We start from the raw sequence: 19,226 nt of genomic DNA, 5'->3' as shown, positions 1-19,226 counted from the left end.
TATGTTAGTACCATCCTCCAAAAGAAGACGTTAAAACAAATCTTTAGGAAGGAACTAAGGTGGACTAGATATTCTCTAAGGCTGTTATACTGTGCTTTTCACAGTCTCTCTGAGATATCTTTTCCTTTCTTCCAGTCTTCCAGACTGAGTACCTACTCTATGGGCTGGGCATTGCACTGGAAACCAACGAACAGCTATGAAAAGAAGTTCATTCTCTGCCCTCTTGAAGCATACATGTTAAAGTGAAACACTAACATTAAAATAGTTAATTACAAGTGTGATGAGTACTATAAAAGAGAAATCCACGTTCTACTGCTGACACAAGTGGACAAAGCAAACAGGGAGGTCCACAGGAAAAAGGTAACTTTTCAGTTTCCTGCATCTTTATTATTAAGTCGAAGCACCCAAATCCTGACACTTTAGACATATTCACACACACAAAGAACTTCTTCCAAAATCCAGTAAAGTAAATCAAGAATTTCAGAGTTCACTTCTTTACAATATTCAATGCCAGGCCATGTAGACCAGGAATATCACTCTATTTTTCAGGAAAAGAGGATTCATTAAGCATTCAGAGCATAAACAAGGTGACAAGTAATATTAGAAAAATGATTTTCCCAGAGACACTGGATTTGTGTGTGTTAAACTAGTATAAAAATAATATAACCACTCTTAACAATTAAGTATTTAAAGCAAAGGTTATCACCCTCAACCTGGAGGCAGAAGGTTCTGATCCAGAAGGTTCTGGCTCCATCATGTCACCCTAGCCAGTTCACATAGTCTCTTGAACCTCAGCTTCCCCATCTGTAAAATGAGAAGGTCAAGACAAAACAACAATGCCCTTAGGTCCCCTACCATGTTCATGTGCAGCATCTACCCAAAATAATTTGAAATTTGAGTATAGATCATTACATGTCCTTCTGATTACTATTCTGCATTTTTAAGTTAGCCATCATTTACAATATATTCATTCCACAATTATATACTAATTTTACTTCTAAATCTGTTCGGAGAGAAACAGGGATCTTGTCTTCCAAAAGTTCAAAATACTCAAAGACAAAGTCTTTAGTCTGAGAATCTCAAAATAATTCCTTCCCTATCTTATTACTCTGCTAAAAAAAAAAAAACAAAAAACTATTTACTTATATCCACTCATGGTGAGCAGAAATACAATGTACTCTTCAAATTTTGGAAAATTCCGTTTGAAATTCTAGCAAAACTGGCTCTATTCCCATTTTGGCATAAAAGCATCATGTGTTCAGCTCCCTCTCTGCCACTTCCTCTCAGCTGAGCCGCTCCCCAAGGAGATCACTCTCAGCAGAGAATGAAAGGGAGCGGGGAGGGGCAAGAGGAGGCTCAGCAGCCACACCAGAGTCTGCCAAACGCAAAGTTCATACCCAAACCCTTTCACATTGCCTCTGGCAGCCCTCAGTTCAAACAGAAATAGAAGTGAAGTCTTCTAACATATTTTCAACGCATTAATAAGAGGAAAAAAGTGGAAGGCAGCGTGATCTAAAGCTCCACGTTTCTTGGTGCATCAGCTGTGTACAAGGTGTTAACAACCAATGACCTTAGAGTTTCTCAAGCAGATGAATGTCTTTTGGGGTTTTTTTTAAGATATTAAAAATTTAAGTCTTCAAACATCCAAGGTTTTATTCTAGGACTCCTCAATGTATCAGTGTTTTTAAAAGTTTGATAAGGAAGAGTGATGGCAAACAGTCATCCCTCCCTGTCAGAGCAAAAGTGGAACTTCAAATTTCTTTTTTTTTTTTTGACTTGTGGAAACACATTTTTTATTTCATAATTATCATATGGGATAGTAAGTTTAGCTGTATTAAGTTCAAATTACTGGGTTAGAGGTTGCAATTAATAAGAAGCTGTAGAAGATACCTACTGATGTATAAGGCTCTACTGGCTTTATTATAGTTCAGCTGACAAATAAGGCATATTTGTCATATTTGTCAAGGTATAATCTAACAGCACTTCAAATTTCTTATTTGCTGCATAACTTGGAACAGGCTGTAGTTACAAGCTGAGAGATATCAAAAAATGAATTGCATGAAAATTTTTAATTTCAATAAAACTGAACCTCTGTTACATTACAAAACTACTGTTTAGACCCTCTTCTCTAAAAAGACTATGCCCCCTACTTTCCAAATGTAGCAATACTAACACCTTATTTGTACCTGTGCCTAATCTCATCTACATCTCACAAAAATAATGAGGTAGTTAGAGTATCATAACTGTCCTCCTGTAGGTTTTTTTAACTAAAGAGAGACTTAGGAGATTCAGAGACTTGCTCAACCAGAAGCCATCCTTATCTAAACATGACTCCTCCAAGAATCTAAGCCCTCCTCTGAAAAAAGGGGGACAATATTACTTCAAAATATTCTTAAAGCTGTTGTATTTTCTGTCACTATAGATTAGAGTACATTTGCTAGAATTTTATATTAATGGAATCATCTAGTATGTACTCTTTCTTTGTCTAGTTTTTTAAATTCAGCATAATTATTTTGAGTCATTCATGTTGTTGCATGAATCAACAGCTCATCCCTTTTTTTTAATTAATTAATTTATTTTTGGCTGTGCGCAGGTCTTCGTTGCTGTGCGCAGGCTTTCTCTAGCTGCAGCGAGTGGGGGAAACTCTTTGACGTGGTGTGCGTGCTTCTCATTGCGGTGGCTTCTCCTGTTGCAGAGCATGGGCTCTAGGTGCGTGGGCTTCAGCAGTTGTGGCATGCGGGCTCAGCAGCTGTGGTTCACGGGCTCTAGAGCGCAGGCTGAGTAGTTGTGGCACACTGGCTTAGTTGCTCTGCGGCATGTGGGATCTTCCCAGACCAGGGCTTGAACCCTAGTCCCCTGCGTTGGCAGGTGGATTCTTAACCACTGCGCCACCAGGGAAGTCCAAAAGTTCGCTCTTCTTTATTGCAGAATAGTATTCCACTGTGCAAACGTACCACAATTTGTTTACCCGTTCTCCAGTTGAGGGACATCTGGATTATTTATAATTTTGGCTATCATGAATACTGCTGCTTTAAACATTCACATACACATCTTTGTGTGGACATTGGTAAATTCTTAAGATAGAACTGCTGCATCCTATGGTGGGTGTGTATGTTTAACTTTTTTAAGAAACTGCCAAACTGTTGTCTAAAATGACTATCCCATTTTACATTCCAAACATAGACTGCAGAGCATCTTTAAAAGTGCCAAACATCATGAAAGATACAGCAACTCTAAGCCCCAAAGAAGGTGCATGTTTCAGTCAGGAGACAGAGACAGGAAGCATTTCACGCTGAAAAAAAGATTCACACAAAAAGAGATGGTAATATACTCCAGGACAGCCACTCTAGCCTATTAGTGATTTGTAGGTGTGCTGTCTTAAATTCCATCAGGAAAACCTCTATCTAAACACAAACAATGTAAGATATGTTTTGGAAGTCTAACATGCAAAGAAAAGGAAATCTTTAAAAGGCAGCACTAGGGCTTCCCTGGTGGCACAGTGGTTGGGAGTCTGCCTGCCAATGCAGGGGACATGGGTTCGAGCCCTGGTCCGGGAAGATCCCACATGCCGCGGAGCAACTAAGCCCGGGTGCCACAACTACTCAGCCTGCGCTCTAGAGCCCGCTAGCCACAACTATTGAGCCCATGTGCCACAACTACTGAAGCCCACGCGTCTAGAGCCTGTGCTCCAGAACAAGAGAAGCCACCCCAATGAGAAACCCGCACACTGCAATGAAGAGTAGCCCCCACTCGCTGCAACTAGAGAAAGTTCTCATGCAGCAACGAAGACCCAACACAGCCAAAAATAAATAAATTAAAAAAATAAATAAATAAAATAAAAGGCAGCACTAAAGCTCTGATACAAGCAATCATGACAGCAGTTCACCTGAGCATTATCTACTAGGCCGCTATGCTAAACTTTACAAGATTTATATATAGCCATTTTAGTGATCATTATCTCCATTTTACAGGTGAAGAAACCAGAGACAAAGAAGTTAAGAATGTGGCCCCAAGGTCATACAGCTTCTAAGAAGTGGGACCAGATATGCTAGATTCTAAACAATGCTTTTCATGGCTATGCTAATTTATTGCTCATCTCCAGGTTTCACAAGCCTTCCAGCCTACTTGGAAGATACCTCCCTGAAGCTGAGTGATACTATCCCTTAGGCCACACTGCTCCCCCTGTTTCTAACGTTGTACTCATCAAGTAACTTCCTGATATTTCAGTTTTTCCAAGCCCATTCTCTACTTGAAAAAAGAGAAGCTGACCAGTCAAGAGGAATAAAGTGGATATACTCAGCAGTGATTCTCCTAGAGTAAATCACAAGACCAGGCATTCTGGATTTGACCATTAACTTGAGCATAAATTTGGTCACTTGACTAATGATGGAGCACCAATATCCTTTTCTGAGGATCATCATAATAGAGGAAAAAGCACCAAGTCAGGCATCAATCCCATACAAGCCCACAACTGCTAAACTCAACTCTATACCTAGAGTGCAGGTATACACACACGCGCACACATACACAAAACCCACATACAATCGAAGAAACAAAAAACACAAACTACCCTTAAGTGTTAGAAAAAATCTCGCTGATGAAACTACTACAGATATAGCTGGAAGCACTCTCATAGCCTCCTTCCTTCTCCAGCAGGAAAAATAAAAATACATTATGCAAACTTCTAGTGTCTTTGGTATAAGGGTGATGAGGATGAAAGGAGGGCATTATTAGAAAGTTAAGAAAAAATACATTAACAGTTTAAATGGAAGGGGCATATTGTTTCAGAACTAACTATATTTTGGAAATAGCAAACAAGTGGCAGATCTTACTGATGGATCAGAATTTCTTCCCATCTATATTCTTCTGTATTCTCCACTTCTGTATTCTACAATACTCGAGGACTAAAATTTTCAGTAACAGCCAAAATTTAGACGTGTCTCTTAGTTTCCTCCCCAAAGGCTGGCCTGCTAATTCTTAACTAAATTCATGGTCTTGAGTAGCAAAAATCAGGAGAGTCTTTGACTTTACACGAATTTTGCTAGTCTTTCCACACCCTAAATATCTACAGGTTTACTGTTTTCTACAGTTGGTTTCCTACCGTCTTCTCCCAAGCTCCATTTTCTGGCTTCTAGATGTCATCAGCAGTGGTGATTCTGAGAGGAAGGTATAGGTGGAAGACATGCACTAGGAACACCGAAAAATGGGAAACTGGCCCATTCAAAGTTGAGCAGTAGTGGGGCTTCCCTGGTGGCGCAGTGGTTGAGAATCTGCCTGCCAATGCAGGGGACACGGGTTCAAGCGCTGGTCTGGGAAGATCCCACATGCCGCGGAGCAACTAGGCCCATGAGCCACAACTACTGAGCGTCTGGAGCCTGTCCTCCGGAACAAAAGAGGCCGCGACAGTGAGAGGCCCACACACCGCGATGAAGAAACGAAGAAACGAAGACCCAACGCAGCCAAAAACAAATTAATTAATTAAAAACAAATTAATTAATTAATTAAAGTTGGGCAGTAGTAATGAGAAGTGAGAATGCTCACCCTGACACCTCTGTCTGTCTCATCAAGTCAGGAGAGCTGACAACATGGTATTTTCAGGAGAGATTTGGGTTTGGGTGAGATCAAGGAAGTGAAAGAATGGGAGATTTTTTGAAGCCATGGTGAATGGCAGCATTATGAACAGAGTTAGGAAGCATCAATTTTGCATACCAAAAACGGTTAATAAGAAAGGAACTACAACTGTCTCACATTTCCTTTTTAAAAAAATTTAACCCTTGACTCAATTCTTTTAAATTTTCTTAGCCAGTATCTTCTTGTCTGAAAATATAGTTCAACTTCAACCCAGCCCCTTTCAATAATTGCAAATTCTGAATTAATAAAGATTTAGTGATTTGTGACCTCATCTATATGAAGGTTGAGGGAAAATAAGAAGGACAGACCAGTCACAGGACAGTAACTGTTGAGCTGACAAATGGTAGGCATAAAAGGGAAGACAAAAAATACATAGGTGTGTTTGTGCATGTGTTACATATATATGTCACCAGATGGGCTGGGCCCAACTACACAAAAGGGGAAAAAAAGCTTTATCACAGCAAATCTATCAAAACCTGTAGACCTCACAAGTATCTACCAAGGAGGATATTTTGTTTATTCTGATCATTTCAAGTAGAAGTCAACTTTGAAAGAGAACTGACGTATGCAAATGTCAAACCCCAGTGGTTTTTACGGTTTACTTTGAGGAGCCTATAGGGCAGGACCCACAGAGTCATTTGAAGATAGGTGTGCTCTGGTATCTGCCATTATGTTGAAATATGCATAACTCATCAACATGATATAGATATTGGCAAAATGACCCTTTTGGTACTTTAAAAAATATTACAACATCACAGAATCTTCATTCTGAAAGCAATCATTAAGATGACCTAATTCAGTCTCCTCATCTCTTACTAAGGATGAAGAAATTTCAAGGCTGAAAGGGGGATTTAAACAACATGTACAAAGTGGAAAGAACATAAATGAAATCTCTTATTTAAAAGCAGAGATTAAAGTGAATCAAATCAAAGAGAATCAAAACCTTTTAAAAACAAAAGTGTCCTCTAGCTTCATTTTTTACACAGAAAATCATAAATTATATCTTCTCCCTCTTGCAGAAGAGGACTTACACCATGTCAAATTAGGTCTTTTCTAAAATACACACTTATTCCTGCAGGCAGACACACTATCATACTGTTCTTTTCTTTTACATTCATTTCTAAATCCCATCATCTAACTGAAGTGTTTTCACAAAGTTTCACAAAATTGCTGTGGCTCGGCAAGCTAGGCATGTTTATTAATCCTCATCTCAAAAATACCTACTTTTAGAAAAAAAGTTAGAGGTAACAGAATCTAACTGTAAAGTGATCTTTCTTCTAGAAATCAGAAAATACAGGTGGATAGTCTGGAACTCCCATTGTTTCCAAGACCCTCAAAAAGAGGAGATACTAGCTATTTAGAACAAAATATGCATGGAGTGGATTAGGACCTGCATTATCAAACAATGCCAGCAGTGCTGGTTCTTACCAGTGCTCCTTGGAAGGTAGGCTACATGTCAGAACCAAAAGAAATATGGAATATATATTTTAGAGATAACCTAAAATATGCCCTAAGGAACACTAATGGCATTTCAACATCCTTACTCAAGCAAGAAGAAAAGGGGTAATATTGTAGACAACCGCAGATTTACCCAGCAGGTCTTCCATGTGTATTGAGAGTCAGCTTGTATGTCAGGGAGGATGAGAGGGGACAACCTGATATCACTCATTTGATAGAAGAGAAAACTTATATCCTGAGGGGTTCAATGGCTTGTATGGTCCTTTAGACAAGGGACAATTTCCATTTAGAGACTGTTCTTCTGCAAAGCTATTTGGTCCACAGACACTAGGAAGGAGAGTTGATGCCAGCCAGATATTTCTTGCAGTATTATTTAATACAATGACTTTCTGGCTAATAAGGTTTTGATGCTCCAGAACCCAATCCAACAAGTATACTGACAAAACCATTTCTAAGCAGCAAAGCTATCACCACTATTCCTATGCAAACTCCACTAATGGGAAACCCCTTATGTCCAGTTTGAAGCACCTGTTGGCTATCTACCACAATGAGAAAATTCTGAGTTACAATAAGTTGATTTATTTATTCACACTCTCTAGCCCAGTCCCTCTCTATCATCTCCCTCCTTCTTCCTCCCCTCCTTCCTCCCCCCTAACACACTGGTATACAGCAAGGGTCAGCAAAGTTCTCTGTAAAGGGCCAAACAATAAACAGTTTAGGTTTTTTTTGTCTCTGCCACTGTAGAACAAAAGTAGCCAAAGACAATCCATAAATGAATGGGTTTGGCTGTGTTTCAATAAAACTATTTACAAAAACAGGCGGTGGGCCACATATGGCTCACAGGGCTGTAGTTTGTCAACCCCTGGTTTACAGTAGCAGTTCTCAAACTTTAGCCTGCATCAGAATCACCTACAGAACTTGGTCATACACAGATTTCTGGGCCCCATGATTAAAGTTTCTGATTCAGCAGATCTGTAATGGGGCCTGAGATTTTGCATTTTTAATAAGTTCCCAAATGATGCTGATGCTGCTGGTTCAGGGTCCACACTTTGAAAACCACTGGTATAGAATAATGGTCTACACTGCACTCAGTGAAGGCTGAAATGTAATGAACAGTTGAGAAAGTGGAAATGACATGCCGTAGACTTGACTGCTAATTTTACAGAATATTTCATATGAAGACTTACTGTTAAGTGCCATAATATTATCTGTTCCTGGATGATGAAAATTTATTCCCATGCGTCCTAAAAAATAAAATAATTTTACTTTAAGCACAGAGAATGCTTAATATAATCATAAATACATTGTACAATATGAACATTACAAAAAACTAAAACAGATTAATCTATAACAATGCTATCAAAGGCCATAGCAGTTAAAACAGTTTTAAATCAAGTCATAAAACATACACATGAAAAATCTTAAAACAAAGCTGAAGTCTCAATAACAACAAAGAAATAAAACAAAACAAAAAAGAAGCTTCCCTTATAATAGGAAAAATTAACACATCTCCCACATTCCAATTTAAACATGCCACTCCCTGGATTAAGCATTTTATTTAAACAATTCATACTGCCCTTCAAATTCAAGCAGCAAAATAATGAATTCAAAGAAGTATACAAACTTGAAGCTTAGAGGGAATTAAAAGATAAAGATTTCACGGTGGCTCAAAAATGCAATATAATGATCAGAATGGCGACCAGAAGAAAGATGTAAAATTTATATAACAGATATAGTGGGGGACAATGACTGGCCTAAAAATTTAGGGTTCTTGTGCTGCCCCTACCACTCACTAGTTATACGACCTTGGGCATAATGCCTGTGTCCAGACCTTTGTCCTTATAGTAACAGGGGGCTGGCCGCTTGTTTTGTCTGCCTCCAAACAAACAATCATTTCTACATTTTTAAAAAGTTGTAAAAACAAACACAGAAATTAAAAAACAAAGAATAATGTGCAGGGCTTCCCTGGTGGCGCAGTGGTTGAGAGTCCGCCTGCCGATGCAGGGGACGCGGGTTCGTGCCCCAGTCCAGGAAGATCCCACATGCCGTGGAGTGGCTAGGTCCGTGAGCCATGGCCGCTGGGCCTGTGCGTCCGGAGCCTGTGCTCCGCAACGGGAGAGGCCACAACAGTGAGAGGCCCGCGTACCGCAAAAAAAAAAAAAAAAAAAAAAAAAGAATAATGTGCAACAGAAACTATACGGCCCACAGGCCTAAAATATTTACTCTCTGGCCCTTTACAGATGGTGTTAGCCAGCCTCTGTTCTATAAGATGACAAGTCTGAATAAGATATTTCAACTAATAGCCTCCAGGTTTAAGAGCAGAAGATGTATTAATTACTTGGGGAAAAGGACGATGTACTAATTATTTGTGATTTACTTATCATATTCTGAGGTATTCAAACTAAACAATAAACAACCAGTCACTGGAAAGTCTGCCTAAAAAACCCAATCACTGCTGAGCAGAATTTAAGGAAATGGCACATTGAGAGGGTCTTTCAATCTCTGACCTAGGAATATTCAGATATGGGTGTTGTTCCTATAAACTAGGGATGTTCCCTAAACGTTCTCAGAATAATAACGGGTTATCAAGAAATCCAAGCAAGCCCAAATTTAGCTCATTCAACTTCTTTCATTTCCTGTGCTACAATCATTTATGGTAAAGAATTATGTAGTTTACAACCACTATATCAAATAATAGTTTTTATATGTTTCTGGAACTACTTATGTTCTCTAATGTTAAGGGATGCCCCTCTCTGCAGTCCTCTAGAAGCTGGATCCTTTTTGTACTCTTTCCATCAGGTCTTGGGACTTTTCAACCTAGCAAGATGAAACTGAAAGGAAGCTCAGTAGTTTTCTAATTATCATCCTCTATCCTACACCAATAACTTCCAATTCAGTCTTTCTAAAGATGAGGCAAAACAAGAGCCTTAGGCAATGTTTTGTAGTTGAAGGCATCACTACTTGCTGAAAAGCAGAAAATTCTTTTGCCTTTCCTGGTATCCTTCCTAATTCTGTTGGCCTCTGACTTTAATGATCTCTAGATCAAGATCATCAATCAAAGATTTTATACGAAACTCTAGTTCAATGTCAGAACCATCAGAACCAATTACTTAAATGTGATCTAATTTTTTCCCAAATTCTTTTTAGTAAACCACTTAAGGCTTCTTTAAGCTACTTTCTCTACCTCTTCAAAAATTAATATTTAGATTATAAAATACAATATATTTTCATTGGAGAAAAATTAGACAATACAGAAAAATGAAGAAAACAAGATCACCAAAGACAAGCTCTGCTAACATTCTGATTTATAGCCTGCAAGTTTAGGAAGTATATATGTATAAAGGTTTCTTTTCTAAAATTAGGTTTATTTTATAATATTTTAAAAATTTATTATATAGTATGCCTTAAGTTTTACAGTTATTATGGGATTTTGAAGGAGAGAGAAAATACCAACAGCAAAAGAAAAACTGACTCCAAATTCAGATGAGGCCATTTCTTTTTTCTTCCTTTTGTCCAACAAATACTGCTGTTTAATCAGCTGTGAAAATAGAAATCAAGTGTGTGACATCTGGTGATTTTTGTTAATGCAGTCTGGTGCTGCCAGCGTGACATTTTGTCACCTGTCCACAGTCTGCTATTTTTAAATTGTTCTTGTCAGCTAGCTATCTTTTAAGTATAGTGTAAAATATAAGGTTTCGAAAACTGGAAGGCATACTTAGTTTTACTGAGTTAAACGATGCTGTGGAAATCTGAGACCGTGTCCCACTTTCCCCACTGCACAAGGCCTGATAAATGGGGGTGGGAGAGGATGGAGGGGGAGGTTGGAGAATAGGGTTACATATGGCTATTCAGACTGTAAAAATCACAGTCTCATAAGCTCAATTCATATTTATATTTAAGATGTTAGTTATAAAAAACTGCCTCTACTGCTATTCAAAGTTTCAGAGTCAAACTAAACCCATACTTTCATATGTCCAAAATAAAAGCTGGAATTTTTATTAATTTGTAACTAATTATGAAAGTCACCTCTTCACTTCTGCAATTTCTTATGAGATAGGGAGCAACTATCTTTCTCTAATCATCCCCACATGTTCTAAAAAGTCAAGTCCTTTGGAGACCTTTACATAACAGAATGTGAGTGCTGTGTTCTAGAAAATGTTATGAGACAATGCATATTCTACTAGATTCTATTTCCTACTAATTTTCTCTATAAAGTTGAAGAGAAAGTCCCTCAGAAAAAGTATCTACAAGGTACAATAATGTGATATGTAAGAATACAATAAAATGGTGCTTCAAATTCCTTTTAAGGAAAAATTATGAAAGTATGGTACTATAATATTCGAAATGTGTTCCAAAGAACCACGAAGCAAAAAAGGTGAGCTTTGACCTGAGGTCAAATCCTTGTTTCTTTGCATACCAGTTGTGAATAATTTTTGGTATGGTATCAATTCCTTTGTGCCTACATTGCCTCATTTCAGGCTGTACTCTAGAACAATTAAATCAGAATTTCCAGAGGTAGTACCCAGGATTAAAGAACCCTTAACCTTTTTCTTACTCTCAGGTGATTATAGTGCTATATTGAAAGGATCATTGGGCAAATTAATGGGAATTACCTATAAAAACAAAATCACTCAACTTCTATCTGTTGTCTTCCCTTTTGTGTAGAAGAGGAACAATGACTTCTTGCTAACTTCGAACCTATGCCCTAACAGTTTCTGGGATCTGCAAACTTTTATACAAGCAGACTGATATGGGCCAAAGGGAGGTAGTACAAAATTACAACTGGAGTAATAATTCAAGTACGTAAAGAGACTGTATATTTTTCTGAATAAACTAAATGTAATGAAGGTGCACTTTTTCTAAAACAAGGTGACCTCAGCATTCCACAAAAGGGACCAATTTTCTGAAAGGCTCTGTAATACTAAATTTAAATTATGATGAATAAAGAAAAATGCCTCTATAATACCAAAGGGATGGCATTATTTCTTACAAGTTTCTGTCAATTTAAATGTTTTAAAGCACTATTATCAGAGGATAGCTGCTATTTTTTCCCAGATTCAGTATACATTTGAAAAACAAACCCTTCGATATCAGTTCTCAGCTGACACCTGCTCTTTTCATTTTTCAAATTTCAGTTCCATGAATGGTGAAGGAAGAGAAAATTCAAATACACAAAAATGTTTCATCAGGCACTACCCCCAAGTGCCCAGCCAAGCCTACTCTTCTGTTATAACAGGGAGACTACACGGGATGAGAAAAAGGTGGTTCCTCCCTGTTTTTTGCCAAGGACTCTGCTATATTGTACTACCCCAGCCAGGCAATGGGACCTTGCTTCATAATGTCACCTACCCTGCCCAATGCACTGTGTTGGTTTTTCCCTATTATTCTTCTCTCTCATCACTTTGTCCTCTTTGAATAATAATCCCAAGAGAGGGTATGAATAATCAAACCTTACGTCCCTGGGTTTTCAGAGGGGTTCCCCAGTGGCTAGGTGAACCCTCATCATCGGTAGCAAGCCGGGGGACAGTTGTAAGGAGGGTGCAGGGAGGAACATTTTTCCCTTTCCTAATCCTAACTCTCCCGATGCCAGAAATCCCCCTAATCCTCATAATCATGAGGAGAGTTGGCTCTCCCTGCATCCACTAGAAAAGAGGGCAGAGGACAATTCTTCCCACCCAGGCCTCACTCATATCTCTACTGATCCAAGGATTTCTGTACTTAGAAAAGAAATAAGGGATAGTTTTTATTAGTTCATCACCCTTCTCAAAACCCTCCTCATTTCCTGGAGACATTTTCTCAAATGAAAGACAGGAGAAGTCATACCTAAGTTATGGTAAGAGACAACAGGTAATTATTAAAATGTTATTCTGCTACAATCAAGAACGGTAGTTTGAGATCTAAGAAGCCCCCCCAAAATTAGTTTTTATTTTATTTAAATTAATTTTTGTTTAAATAAGTGTTCTGTGATCTGAGCAACACTGCAGAAGACATTCCTCAGGGTTCTGTGAAAAAAGCTCAGTTTGACTTTTTCTCTACATTACTTGACATTTTTAACATGGGGAGGTTTTTTTTAATTTAAAAAATTTTTAAATTTCCTACAAACATCTTTAAGGCTGATCTAGTATAGGTAGAAATATGATTGGAAAACTGTTAAAGCTCTTTACTAAAACAAGTTTTATTACTTCCTAAACTTCCTATTCGGTCATTTCTCCCACTAACCCTTTTTCTGCCTGAATCAAGAGAACAGTTGAATAAACGGATTTCTTATTGAATACATTTATACAATGAAATATCACTGTGAACTTATTTTCACCATGTTCACTTTAAGTACATCATGAAGTACTTTTATTTTTCATGAATGTGATATTCTACTTTATTATACTTTCTTTACACTATTCAGGTATAAAATTTTGTAAAGCCAACAAAACTTAGGAGGATTATTTTTCTTTCTCCTTTAGGTGGTTTTTGATAATGACAGAATGTTTATCCTTCAAGAATCACTATTTGTATCTATGGCAAATACACAATTTTGACAACTTGCATTCGAAAGCTTTCAACATTTAGCTGCAGTCTAGCTGGAAGGAAGTAAATATTGTAGGGATATAAAGGTTTACTTTATTACCCAGGCCAGGCAGTAGGCACACCACTACCACTGCTGGTAAAAAAATCACAGATAACTTTTGAGCAGTTTCTAGTGTCAGGGACTTTATCTCACCTTCACACCCACTCTATGAAGTAGGTGCTTTATTTTAATGATGAAGACACTAAGTCTTTAAAGAGGCTAATTTATCTAGATCAATAGCTAACTAAAGGCAGAACCAGAATTCAAACCCAGGTTTGAATGACTACAAAGTCAGAAAGGCTGAGTTGAAATTTCATTTCCTATACAGAGAATATAAAATGTCTGGAAGAATATTAATAAAAATAATAATCTTTGTTATCTCTAGGTAGTAAGTCTCAGGTGGTTTTTTCACTTTCCTTTTTGTCTTTTTATGTACTACTTGAATTTCTTACAATGAGCAAGAATGTATTTTTTTCTAAAGAAAACCTAAATCCATAGAAAAACACCAAAACAAATAAGCACACAAAAAAACAATGACTCTAACTTGAATTTTAAGACCCTCAAAATAATGTTCAAGTAAAACAAGAGGATATTAAAGCTAGGAGGAAGAACAGGATGGATAGGGGGAAGTGTTTCTGGACAGACTCATACAGAAGCCATGTGGTAGTTCCCCTATCCTACCACCTTTCTCTTAAAGCTCAATTCACCTAGACATTTACATCTTTTGAGCCAGAGACCCTCTCTATGAATTTACCTTAAGAAAAAGCTACATGCAAGAACTCATCCATGGCAGCATTACCTATAATGGAGAAAAAGCTGGAAACAACCTAAGAGTCCAAAGTTAAGGTCTATCAATAAATTATAAAGACAAGGTAAAAACATAATGTTTATTATATGGAAAATATTTTAAAAGATACATCATGACAATGTTTCTTTTATTTTTAAGTTATCTTTTAGTTATTATACTTTGCTCCATTTTTTAAAATCAAATATTACTGAAAATCTTTCCCTTAAAACACTAGCATCATAATTATGTTTTTAGAAGTAATAAGGATCAAACACATGGTGCCATAAACCAAACGTAAAAGTCTCCCAGCTGGAAAAGGGAAGCCTGAGGTTCAAACACCCTAACCAGAGGACAATAACATGGTGATGTAATTGACCACGGGAAGTAGTCCATTCATAAGAAATCAATGTGGGTGGTTGTAACCATATTGAGGCTGTAAAAAAGTACATGTTAAGTGCCTTCCAACTTATTAGGACATATTATATGTATAAGTACAATTCAGAAGGCTTTTATAGATGAAACCTCACATTTGCAAGTGTAGTGGAGAAATTTATGCAGAGGTAGCTGGACATAAAATTAAAAAGGAGCCATCACAAGTAGAATAAGGTATTTACATTATCCCATAGTGAGGTACCCTCCTTACACTTTGACAGTGCCACTCTCAACAGGGCAGAACAGCTCCTGCTTAATCAATATTCAAAAAATTCTAGAAAATTATTTTACAGACTATAATCTAAGATCCTTTCATAATCTTTTATTGCTAGAAGAATACAGACCAAGATAAAACAGGTATGCATAAAGAACAAGGACTGAATATTTTAGAATAATTAGGATGGGCTTACAGCTGTTCGCGGTAGAGAAGGAAGACAAATGTAGCCTTAGAAGATACTAAAAACACAAAACAGTCTGTGAATATTGTTTTTTGAGTTTTTTTAAACACCATTCTCACTTCTAAGTGAAATTACCATGTACCTAATCTTTACTGAAGAAAGATGTGGTAACAGTGACTAAATATAACAATGACTAAATGAGAGGCCTTTTTTCCTACTTCTGAAGGACTTAAAATATAGCTTTTCTCAAAATCTTTTATTTTCTTCATAGCCTGTTAACTACTTTCTTTTCACTGGAAATTGAGGAAAGCAGCAGAAAATCATGAGTGTGACAAGAAAATGATGAAATAGATTTTTGGTGTGGCATGAGGAAATGACTATCAGGTTCACAGTCAGTCATACCCTATATAAAAGCCTGCAGAGAACCAGAGGGGATCAAATTCCTCACAACTCTAGAGGACATAAGGGTTCATATAAGACAGGCATCCTTGTGGCTAACGCTTCCAGTTTTCAGATAGTTAGGCTCTAAACCCAAGTACAGTGGCTATTTCCACAGAAAATTTCCATTTCAGTATTTTAAAATATCACAGGGCCCCTGAAAAGTCCTATACCGCATAATAAGAACTATCTGTAATCATGAATGTAACATCAGCCTCTATCCTGAATTTACACGGGCTCTAAATATAGGAAGTCCTAATATTGCTGACCTTGGGACTTTCTGCCTTATATTTAACCCAAAACATTTTTCTTGTGTTTAGCCTTAGAGAATGCAAAGGGTCATTGTCTGCTCTTAAGTCTGTGTAGCGTTATTTCCTACACTAGGAAAGTGATTGTATTTTAATAAAATGAAACGCTTTTCTACAAAGTTTTCTGAAGTAGTCTTTGGAGATTAAATCTCATACTTCCTTGCAGTATACTTGGACTTAAATGAATTATCCAGGTTCAGCTAAACATTTCAAATGCACAAAGCCCCAAAAATTTGGCTTCTGGTCTCATGCTATAAACCACGACCTCAGCTACCCAACACATGCTTCTGCCAGACATTATGATTAAAGCAAACAACCTTGATTATGGTAGGTAGCTGAACCCAGGTTTAAAAAAAAATCAACTTTAAATACATTCCACAATGCTTTACAGAAGCAAACAAAAACAAACAAACAAAAAAGAAACAAAAACAAAACCACAATTATTAAAAAGCTGATTTTTGTTTAAAACACCAAGCAAGGAATGGACATATGAATATTCCTAACCTGCAAAATGATTCCTCCACATTATATCAGCGAAACTCATTGGTGGGCCACTGGGAGGGTAGTGTTTACCTTTCAGAGGCTCATGATCAGTCCTTATCATATCCATTAAGGAGTTCTCCAACGAGTGCAAGTTAAAAGTGTCATAGGGCCTACTCCGGTCCTAAAAATAAAAACAGAACAAGACAATACATAAAATTACTTCATAAAATTAATAACCATATCATTTGCTTCTTGCCATGGATTGATGACATGAGTCAAAATTCCAGGTAGTTTTAATAATACATTCTTTTCATTAAGAATAATGACTTGGCAACATTAAGTTTAATACAAGTTTCCATAATTAATTAAATTGTATCCTTTACCCTAATAATTATTTAATATATATGTCCCAGTACTTCAGACTAATTTTCTCTCAAATGAACTAAAAAAGTAAATTCAAAAGGAAGAGTCAAGTGAATTGGCTTTGCCCTCCACGCTTCACCCCCCTCCCTCTACTATCAACTGAATACTCTATTCAAATGAATAGATTTTTTTTTCCCTAGAGGAAGACCATAACTAAGAACTCTCAGTCTACAAACAGAATCACTTCCCTGAAAAATCAAAAGGTGACTGTAGTTTCAATGTAATTTTATTAGGTATCTTTAATAATTATTACTGATAAGTTCCATACATTACATATACTTTATAAAAATTAAAATATGTCCAAAGTACTAAAACTACCTTTTGAAAAGCACTCACAGGAAAAAAACTTTAACCCAAGGTAGTATGTTTTCATGATGTTAGATTCAAAAACATTTTGAAAACAGAGAGCTAACACAAACTAAGTGAAGAAATAAATTGTTCTACTGCATTTCACTCAAGCCCATGGGAGAGCAACACCTACAAATTATTTTTAGTAGTCTGAGACTAAAAGGAAATGCAGTTCATGGCCTAACTTAATACTATAGAACAGATTTAGTTTGCTTTTGCTAAAGAAAAGCAATACAGTCATAAACATCAAAAACCACACCAAATCAAACCACAGCAACGAGAGATTATTTTCAGGCTCTTGAAAAGTTTATCCAGTTTTGCAAATGATCACTTCTCCTCCCCTATGAGCAATAGAATAACAGAATGACTGCCTTGATGAGCAAAAAGGGATACAACAGGTAAAAATCTCAGCTACAGTGATCATTTTCTAGTTTAAGCCTTAAAATCTTGGGAAGCTGTTTTCTTCTGGTTTCTGGAAAGCATGGCTGTATATCCATCCAGGGAGGCAGAAAGGAAGGTGGCACTTCCTCAGCTCTGAGCACAGAGGAGGAACCCAGAGGGTTACTGAATGAATGAATGCAGTAAGTTTGGATGCAAGTCCGAAGAAGAGCCCTGAATAGAGAACCAGAACGCAAGAGTGCTAGAACTACAATCAATTAGGAGCTTTTGGGTACATCATGATCTCTAGTCTGTGCCTGAAATTCCTCCCTTTATACAAATGAAAGGATTGAGCTAGATTATTTATAACATCCCTTCCAATAGTATATATATATTTTTTTGACTCACACATGAAGAGTAGGGGTGGAGGGCACAGATGTTATCAAATGCCACAGAGAGATATTTCATTTTTACAAGCCTTTAATGCACAAGTGTAGGGCTGGGCCCTGGTGATTCAGAGATGAATGTTATAACCTAGTCCCTGTTTTTAAGTAACTGGTAGAGGGAGACATAACCAATTAAAATTAGAGCATGACAGGTGTTTCAACAAAGGAATGTATACAATAAAAACTAAGTCACATCTATTTCTTAAAGAACATATATTTGTGTGTGTATAATACATTTTTTTTTAAATCACATTCTGTAAAATCCTAGGTGTCTTGAATCTGGACCTGACATTTAACCAGGCATGAGGCTTGTCTTAGTTATTCTCAATGTCTTCAGTATTCTCATTGGTAAAATGGGATCTTACCTGTGAGGATTAGGGTGAAATTACTTAAGTATTCATTTTACTCACATCATGTTTGACAAAAAGCAAGTGCTCAACGTTTCTTTCTTTACTGCTGCCCTCCAACTCCTTTCTACCTCCATCCCATTTTTTTTCCTTTTTAACTAACACTCAGCAGTTACCTATCTCTACTGATGGATAACGAAGAGACATGGAATATTTTCTTTGGTTCTCCGTTTTGGTCTCTATATAATTGAAGAAGGTCTTTTCTTTTGCCTTTAGGGTCTTGCTGCTCATCATTTGTTTTGCTTTAGGTTCAAGTTATCAGTGGAAACTCCAATTACTTATGGAGTAAAGCTGAATTTCCAGAAATGCAAGTTTGTACCCCTAAGAATGAGTATCACATTCTCTGTCCAAAGAAAAAGCCAGAGGTAAAAAAGTGTGCTGATGAGTAGTCAAAATGACAGCCTATTTCTGGCACTGACAATCCCAGAATGTGTCTAAGCGCCTTCTATCATACATATCCACACTTCTAACTAGAACCCTGCAGATGTGGGACTATTTCCAAAAAGGCTGATGAGGTGAAGGAACTATAAAAAAAAGGCTGTTTGGAACTATAAAAAAAACTATAGTTTTTTATAAAACTAAAAAAAAATCTGGCTGATTTTAGTACCTTTCCAGCCAGAACAGTTTATTTTTTTCATTTAACTCTTGATATTATCCTTCAGGGTGGATAATAACATACTCCTTTTACACAAGGAAGGTAAGGTTCAGAGAAGATTCAAATGTGGAT

General features: G+C 37.1%; 1 protein-coding gene across 5 annotated transcripts in view; it reads right to left on the bottom strand.

Annotated features, from left to right (window-relative positions):
- The window catches only part of CPEB3 (cytoplasmic polyadenylation element binding protein 3), a 177,847-nt gene that overhangs the window by 91,590 nt on the left and 67,031 nt on the right, over nucleotides 1–19,226 (bottom strand). For 3 of the 5 annotated variants that reach the window (XM_060034474.1, XM_060034473.1, XM_060034475.1), the window contains 2 exons: nucleotides 16,519–16,678; nucleotides 8,277–8,333 (listed from right to left, as the gene is read on the bottom strand). In XM_060034474.1, coding sequence (XP_059890457.1) covers nucleotides 8,277–8,333; nucleotides 16,519–16,678 — 217 coding nt within the window. The remainder of the gene's footprint in view (nucleotides 1–8,276; nucleotides 8,334–16,518; nucleotides 16,679–19,226) is intronic. The other 2 variants (XM_060034477.1, XM_060034476.1) reach the window with 2 other exon arrangements.

This window comes from Delphinus delphis, chromosome 16 (genome assembly GCF_949987515.2).
Source record: "Delphinus delphis chromosome 16, mDelDel1.2, whole genome shotgun sequence".
Taxonomy (NCBI): Eukaryota; Metazoa; Chordata; class Mammalia; order Artiodactyla; family Delphinidae; genus Delphinus; species Delphinus delphis.
The sequence above is the reverse complement of the archived record's forward strand: the minus strand, read 5'-3'. Positions and strand labels throughout refer to the sequence as shown.